The sequence below is a fragment of the Vespula pensylvanica genome, chromosome 5 (genome assembly GCF_014466175.1).
Source record: "Vespula pensylvanica isolate Volc-1 chromosome 5, ASM1446617v1, whole genome shotgun sequence".
NCBI lineage: Eukaryota > Metazoa > Arthropoda > Insecta > Hymenoptera > Vespidae > Vespula > Vespula pensylvanica.
The window spans coordinates 8867548-8876731 of record NC_057689.1 but is presented as its reverse complement, the minus strand read 5'-3'; the positions used below and the strand labels follow the sequence as shown (position 1 = coordinate 8876731).

At 36.0% G+C, this 9184-nt stretch overlaps 1 protein-coding gene across 1 annotated transcript; it reads right to left on the bottom strand.

Moving 5' to 3' along the window:
• Positions 1–4222: 4222 nt before the first annotated feature.
• Positions 4223–8205, bottom strand: LOC122629609 (innexin inx7-like). Its single transcript, XM_043813202.1, has 7 exons — positions 7533–8205; positions 7129–7219; positions 6964–7036; positions 6641–6818; positions 5886–6223; positions 5624–5814; positions 4223–5552 (listed from the first exon to the last, which is right to left on the bottom strand). The coding sequence occupies exons 1-7, from the start codon at positions 7618–7620 to the stop codon at positions 5297–5299; spliced, it is 1215 nt and encodes a 404-aa protein (XP_043669137.1). The 5' UTR covers positions 7621–8205; the 3' UTR covers positions 4223–5296.
• Between the last annotated feature and the right edge of the window lie 979 nt (positions 8206–9184).

Here is a 9184-nt window from a genome sequence, read left to right as displayed (position 1 = left end):
TAAAATCCGAGTGACGAACAGTTTACATTATGGTTTTGCGATAGACGACTATCGTTGCGCGCTTTTCAATCTTTCTATTTTATAAGGTGACGGCACCGTCATCGTAACTTCGATGCTATCTACATACATAATCGCAAAACAAGCTTACGATGTAACGCGATCTGTAACCTATGTAGGAATATATCTAACAAGAAAGTATAATTCTACTAGAAGTAGATACATATAAGATACATACATTATTCATGTACACTATTTTCAAAGATCCAAAAATCATTAGATAGCAAAATATAATTTTAGAATCGTTTAACGATAATCATCTTTAAACGATGCGGCCTTTTCGATCACGATGAACAGTAACATACATATGCACGTATCTAGGTACTTCTAAAGTAACCCTGTCATTTGATACTCCCAACTCTATGCGAATCTATATCCTCGGTATCTATTTATAAACGCACTAAAGAACGATATATCAAAGTCGATGGACGAACCACGGCTCAACAACGTCCTACGCTCCCCTACTGTGAACACTGCTTGCACTAGCTTTCTCGCTCGCTCGCTCGCGTGCTTCTATATTCTACGTCCTTAGACACAATTATCTTAATTAGAGTCCGCCTATGGCCAACGACAATGAGCCGGTTGTGACGTACCGGTTCTACCGAAAAATTGCTCTTTCCTCTTTTACCGTAACACGTACGAATGTGTTTATATATGTCCATAGATTTTTGTCTATCTAGATGAGTTTCCAAATTTATTACATAGCCCTTTCAACGAAAAGGACATTGATCATTTCATCGCCTACGAGTGTTAATTGTTATCGTCTATTAGAAAAAGCGAGCGTAAAACTACTGGCATGGATAATTTTTAACTATCATTATTCTCGGAATTTATGCGTGTACAGTCGAGCGTTGGTAATCATTAACTACGATTCTCGCAAAAGCGTCGATTGATTTCTAACGTGATATCACTTCGTCCTCTTTATGAGTGTGCTTCTCATTGATTACCTACGTGTTTAGAGATCGCTCGAAGGAAGCATTACGATGATGAGTTTAATTATAAGTACGTACTATAAGAATCATACGAAATAACAGCATCCTGTTGTTGACATAATTTTCTTTTTTGCTATATAAATATTTTTTGCTGTATATAGATATTGTATATAAATATTAACACAAATATCAAATACACGAGTAAGTGCACGAAATCAAAAGTTATCTAAAATCTTACGAGCTACGTACGTTGTATATTATAAATCATCAGGAGGAAGCCCTCGAATCACGATCACGAGACGTTCCGTGGCGTTGGAGAACACTCTTGCGTACTGATCTTTGGAATGTACTTGTTGGACCCGGTCAAACCGGTTCGTTGGACGGTACACGTTGAGAACCTCTGCGGGTCAATCGTGTCAATTGTGACGAATGTATGTCGAGCCTGCGGATGGTTCTCTTTAGGTGCTTTAGAAACAATCTACGATCGCATATTCAGCCAATAATATATTATATATATATATATACACATATATAAATAATGCATATTTTTCAAGTAACAAAAAATAATTTACTTAACTCGACCTTGAGAATATTGCATTGAGTAACGAAGTATAATTGCGAAGGCGATTCGTTACATAGACGACTTCCTATAAGATTTGCATAATGGATATAGACTGGAAATCGTATATATGTGTGTGCATATATGCGAGTATAATACATGTGATAAGAAGTGACGCGACCGTCCGAATGAATAGCAAACAGAGATACATCCAAGGAAGAGCAATACATCTGGCGTCCTACTTACACCGTGAAATAACCAACCGGTCGTAGTAGTAAAGTTTACGAGACATACCTAAATAACTTCTACCTCGTTGTCAATGTGTCAACGGAAAGAAGAATCGTTGATGAACCGATGATCTATAGCTCGTAAAAGCATGAACATTGAACATTGAATGATACAAGTTAAAATCGTTGAAATATGACCATTAAGTCTGTAGAAAAAAATGAAATTTCGTTTCAAGTTGATAATTCCACCGGTCTAACGTTCCTCTTGCACCAGTGGAATCTCGCGAAAGCGTATAGTGTAGTTTCGGAGATAAATTTTCAAACCGGTTTCGCTCTATAAGCATGGGCCAAACTCGTCGAGGAAAGAATTCGAAATCATGCGACAAACACGTAAGAAATACGTATATAACTATCTATCTAAATATATATACGCCTGTAGATCAAACAAACGATCCTTCTTCTCTTACGTTTTTTCTACCATGATCATTCTCGATCATCGACGAACGAAGCTATTTTTTATTCGCGAAAGCACACGAGATACATCTTGATGTCTCGCTCAGATATATCCTACCAATCGACGTTCTCAAGTCTCCTCACGAACTTCACCACGACGAGTAGGATCTGTAAACATCTTCGATATTTCATCAAGGAGTAGCTATTATTTTGAGATTCTCTATTCTTTAAAGCATTCTAAAGAATAATTCATTAAGGAGACATTGTTCTTTTCGTAATATCAAAAACTCCTTTAAAAATATCCAGACGAGCAATTCCTGCTCTTTTGAGTAGGGCGCTAAGCATGAACATTGGTATGCATCGCGAATACATATACGAGCTGTTGGAATCACAAAGGAAGCTGGATTGGAACAAAGAAAGAAAGGAGACCCGATCAGAGACAGAAGGATCGTTCAGAAAGCCGTCTTACACGAGCTTGGACAAATCGAGAATAATAAGTTTACAAGTTCGTCGACTTGTCTTTTGTTGAACACGAACGTTTTTTTTCTTTTTTTTCCTTTTTTTCTTCTTCTTTCATGCAAATTACTTTGAAGGAATTCCAATGGAATTTTAGAAGATCGCATTCGGTCTGGAAAGAAAGAAAAAGAATGAGAGGAAGAGAAAAAGAGAGAGAGAGAGAGAGAGAGAGAGACGATTTTCGAAAGTTAGTTTGGTGAGAGCCGAGAGCAATGTCAACCGCCCACGCAGAGAAGACTAAGGGCTGGAAAGGAGGAGACTAACTCGAACGAGAAAGCATCCAGCTGCTCTCCAGACTTCTCTAGCATCTCTAGAGAGTTCTGCTTTTATAGCCTCGACCAAAGCCGGTCTTTGTTCGAGGGACCACCGAGGTACGGCCCACGCGGGCCTTTCATATGAATAATACCTGAACTCGTGAGACCCAACCATACCGAGTCAAGGGACTGAGTTACAGTTACATACGTGTCCTATGTATATACATGTAAGTATATAACGCAACTCAGAGACTCGTAAAGTCTCAGAAATATTCTCTCGATAATTCTACAATTTTTCCTCTACGATTCCAATTTGCTCTTTCGATAAATCACTATTTTAATTAAGCGTTCATTCCCACCGATACTTCATTCGTTATCAAGGGTAATTAATCGTTGCTGATTTGTCGGTAGATTTATCGTAGCTTTCTATATGATCGCTGTCAATCAGCAGAACGTTATCCTCCCTGTTCTTCGTGACTAATAATACTAAAAGATGGAAGAATTGAAATTGATTTTCAAGTGAAATTCCATACTTTCTACGTATAGATTAGATATAATTAGCTTTACTGACCCTTAGTTATCTCTTACTACGTGACTCATGGAAAAGGATTTCATTCTTTTCAGAAGGTCTTCGAAGAATGATTCTACTGTCTGACTACATTTTCTTTTTTCAATGCATACCTACACGTGCGCGCTCGTTCACGCGCACAAATATTTTTTGCAACGTTTGTGCATTGTTCTCAAGCATAATTCAGTTTTTGTTCATTAAAACTATTCTCATTTATTTCGAAAATATTTATTCACGATTTATCGTAATTTATTTATTAGAACGGATATACGTAACGCATTTAGCGCACGTCGATTACTTTCGAATTTATAGGTCACCATGTAATGCCTATATCAACGATCTTAACGATTTAACGATCTTAACTATACAGACTCGCTTAAGGAGTCAACGCAACGTATATTTACCTGCTACGCATACGCGTATGCTCCTGTATTTTAAATGTCGTCAAGTTAACGCACGTCCAAGAAAAATGTCTAAAGACTGTAAGAGCATTGACACGCAAATAGCGATTTACGCTTTCCTCTTGACACTGTCACGCGATACAACGTTTTAATCTGTCCACGTTCGTGAACAAGAAAAACAAACTTACGTGTTTCGAGTAATACTTTGAAATGGAACAAACACTTAAAAAAAGGTTCTCATTTACTTTACAAACGTTAACTGAAATTATATATTTGTATTCTTTTCTTTTCTTTTTTATATAATACAGAACATTACAATATCTTTGTTGAGATCGTTTTAGGAGGTATCAAAGAGAACAAAAAATAGACTATAAAAATAAAAAATACTTGGTCGTAAGATACGCCTAAGAAGATTTAACGAAGTAAGACCGTATGAATGGGGCTTAAGGCAGCTGGAAGAAGATCGGAGATCATGATCGAGTCACAACAAATAAGCTCGTTAATCTAGTCTTCCCTCGTGAAATAAACTGAGCAAAGAAGAGAGAGGATTTTTTTCATTTAGCGATATGGACTCGTTGAAGGTCTAATTTCAACGACGACTCTTCTAATCATCGAAGTGAACGTTTTTTTTATTCTTTTTTCTTTTTTCTTTTTATATTTTACGAGCTAGCTACGTAGAAAAGATAAAAAGAAGGCAGCTCAAAGCTGACTGGTTCTCATAAAAATCGGTCCGCCGTTTCTTTCGTTGGTACGTAAGTACAATGGAGGTGATAAATAGAAAAGGGCTCATTTCGAGAGTCGAAAGAGGGAGCTCGAAGGACCATAGATGGCTGTTAGAAAAGGGTTCGGCTCTTTTGTTTTCTTCCCATTCGATTCGCATTCTTAAGTTCCGTTTTTCGCAGCGTCAACCCCTCAATAGGCAAGCCATTGTGTTAAGAACACCACTTTCAGAACTGGCACTAAATGAACACGTTTCTTCGTAACACGCACGTCCCGTTTAATATCTTTCCCATGTTTTTTCTCTTTTCTCTCTTTTCTCTTTTTTTTTTTTTTTCATTTTTTATTTCCTCCAAAAAATGAATGCGTACGTGCAATGCTTAAGAAAAATCAAATGGACAAAGTTATTCTACGTCGTCGAGAAACATTCCCTTTGTATAATATTTTCACTAAAAATATTCGGTCTCTTCACGATATTTCATTCGTTACAATAATATGTATGTATGGCACTTTCGAAATTAAAAATATATAGTCTTATTAAGTGGCACATCCCAGCGATAATTCAATCATCTACATACTTCGATTCGGTCCAATGATTATCAAGAAGTCGTTTCATTTTTCCTGTAATGGATACTCTTCGACTTCGAGAAAAGTCGTCTTATAATATTCTCCTTGATTTATCTTGTCGAGATCCTGAGCTAATCTTTCTAAGAGATCTTTGAACACGTAGTTGTCCAAATTTTTGGCAATGTAATACAAAAACAGCCAGTCTCCAAAATGATACTCCCGAGTAACTCTAACTACGTTCCAAGGATTATACTTGCCAGGACAAGCCATGGAGAAAAGAACTTTGTTAAACATTTCGCTTCTAAAGAAATAAAATACAAATTGAAGATCGTAAAAAATATTTTTATGAAAATGTCGAAAGACGATACTGACCTAGAATGTAATATCATCGTTATCAATCTCCAAATAAGTCCAAGCATAGTGACGAAGAATAAAATAATAAACCAGTACCACAGGAACGTGTAGATCTTTTCGTTAATGATATTCAATGCCATCACGCATAGAGCATCATGAGTTTGTATCGTACCCGAGGAACCATATTTGTGGAATGTACACTTTGTTACCTATTGAATCATTAAAACACGTAGTAAACAGCTGAGTAAGAAGGAAAAGATAAAGAAAGTATGATTTATACCTTGGGAAACACAACATCGAGTGGTTCCATTCTTCCACTGTAACTATTATTCGTAACAATTTTACCAAGACCTAAAAAGCTTCCTCCGAGGAACCAATTGGTCAAATAAATTTGCATTAAAACGTTACTGAAGTTTAATATCTCACAAAAACTGAGATAATAAGACCAAGTTCGATTGATGTAAATACGTTCGATAAAAGCCTTTCGAATTTTTTGTATCTTTTTGTTAACATCGTCTTTCGATGGCACTTCGTACTTATCGTTGACTTTCATTTTTTTCTCATGCAAACCCAAGCAAGCCAGATGCAAACCCGAGACCAAAGCTTTCAGGCGACCACCTAAAAAAACACACACACACACACATTCGATGTATTATTAGGATATAAATATCTTGACAATTCTACTTAATCTATTGAAATTCCAACGCTTCTATTAATTCAGAGAAATCGAGCGAACTAACAATCGACGAACTGATAACATTACTCATCTTCGAATCATTTTTTATAGAAGTATGATTACAAGTAAGGTCGAGTTGAGTAGTCATCAAATCTACTTATCTACAAACAGATATAATGATATTCTCGCTTCACTTTCACGTTTTTATAAAATTCATGTAATCGTAGTAGCGTATATTTTTTTTATAAAAGCGGATTACACTATTAAGCAATCATCTATCACATTTTTAAATATAATGTCCTTGTATCGTAATAAAATATATTTTTATCAAATTCATACAAGACGACACTACTACCTACCTTCTGCTTTTCGCCATATATAATGTGGCAGATAAAAGAGAAGAGCTTGGAAAAATAAAACAAAAGGCACCCATTGATAGTACGCATGATGAACTGTCTCGTCATTTTTGCTAATTGGCCCAACTCCAGGATGTGGAATTTCTCCTCCATTTACGTACGACGCGTTCATATGCTTCACCTGCGAGTAAATTCGTTGCATCGATAAGGAACGTACGTAATTGCTCGTGTAACAGATTACAAGACTTTCGTTTTCACGGAACGTTCGGATATGAAAGGAGTCGTCATTCCACACATAACTAAATATAAACGTTCTTAAGACTCACCACGGTGAAAGTCGACGTAAAGAAGCAATAGGTCTCTATAACTTGCGAATTTATCGATGAATCGGCTATGCATCTGTTTCCCAACAAAAATTTTTACACAATTTTTCAATGCGTTTTCTATTCTATATATTTATAAAAAAGACAATTTCATTCACAAAATTATACTTTATGTGTTCGCCGATATATTGTCTCGCAGACACCAAAAGACTACCCATGAGCAACGCCAAAAACGTGATCCTGTAGTGTAATCTGAAAACTAAAAAAAAGAACAAAGAGAAATTTTCTCTCTATACTCACAAAATATTATTTTCGTTTTCTTAAATTTGTGCTTATTTCTATTATCTTTTACATCACATGTCTATATGTATACATACATATATATGCATATATATATATATATATGTACGATTGAATATACGAGCAATAAACAAGCACATGTGGCATATACCGATAAAGATGACCTCGCGATCTATGACACTTTAGTTTATCAACTAACAGGACTAACAGATTTATAGGTCGTTACATACGATAAACACAAATTCTTCAAGAACGCAGACGTTAGCATTTACCAAGATTATCAATAGCTGCTGAATCTTCGGCTACTTTAAGTTTTACGTGATCCTTTAGGACAGTAAACGTTGAGAGAAATGTCGCCATTGCTAGAAATGCAACGAGAATACGGCACAAAGACTTAACGCAATTTACTGTCGTGTCTCTCCACGAGAATACGATTATTCAGCGATCTTGTTTTTCTTCTTCCTCTTATTCCCCTTTCTTCTTTTCTTTCTTCTTCTCCTGCTCCTTCTCCTCTTCTTCCTCCTCCTCCTCCTCCTATCTCTTCTTCTTGTTCTTCTTCTTCTCCTTTTCTTTCTTCGTTGCTCTAATAGTAGGATCGTGCGACAGAAAGAATGTTTAACATTCGTAAACGCGTAAAGATCGTGCTACGAGAAACAGAACTGTTTTCCTCTCTTGGTAATATCAACGGAGTTAAGGTGATCGAGCTCTTCGACCAACATTGAATCTCATGAGCAACGTTATCAGCAGTACGACGATTGCGCAGCAGCCTTCTCAAGTGTCTAATATGTAAGTCAAAAAACGTGGCTATCTTTCGAGGAGTGAGGTAACGTTATTGTGTGATGGTGTGTGTGAGCAGAGATAAGAAAGATAAAGTCTTTAGTGGTATAGATAGAATACAAAAAATACAATAGAGAGAGAGACAGAGAGAACACGTAAGCACAACGGCTTACGATAGTTACATACATTGTTGAATCTTTTAACAGAGCTTTATGTCTTCTTTGTCATCACCAATGCACGTTTAATATTCGTGATGTCTATACATATACATACATATCTACATATTTATGTAGATATATTATATCGTTATATAGGTGTATACACACTAAGTTGACTGTAAAATGTTTCGAACGTTCCAAAAGTTTTACTTGATTAAATTTATTCTTTCAAATTAACTTTCATTGAAATGTTCTTGATTTTCTCCATTCGACGTCTAATATCTAATCCGACTCGTCAACGTACGCAGAAAAATATTTGATTATGATTTCTCATAATCTTGATTAAGATGGCTTATCATAGATTTTTTTTTCTTTAATCTGTAACACTGATTTCTAAGTTTCATTCGACGGTAATCAATCATCGTTTATAATCTCCTCGATGGACGTAAAAGCATGGATTTCTGGGTCAAATTGTCCACCGTGTTGGCTAGCATACGTAACTATGTATGTTACAAACGGTGTTATGCCGGTGGTAAAGATTACGAAACGTTGTAATTTATACCGAGGTTTAACGTATACTATTTCTCTACGATGTCGCTAGGACGATCGTAATTACTCGGTTTAATCCATTAATGAAAACAAAGCAATGTAAACATAACAGATATTTCTATAAGTTTCTTCGTCAAACGATTGTTTTAAAATAGAATAGAATATTTTTTCGAATATTTTCTTACCGTTCGATATTATCTCTCGCGATGGCACGAAATTTGTACATTTTTATGACTTAATGACACCCGGCGAGTTTCAAGTCGGAAAACAAATACAGATAAGATGTCTTCTATATCAATGTTTCAACCTATTACCACGTCCTATGATTGTCCGCGATGATTGCATCCGAAGAGCGAGAAAAACTCGAGTAATTTCGAAATCGGATCGATAAAATACCAAGGTGTTTTGTTATCGATCACGGGAATATAATTCCTCGAAAT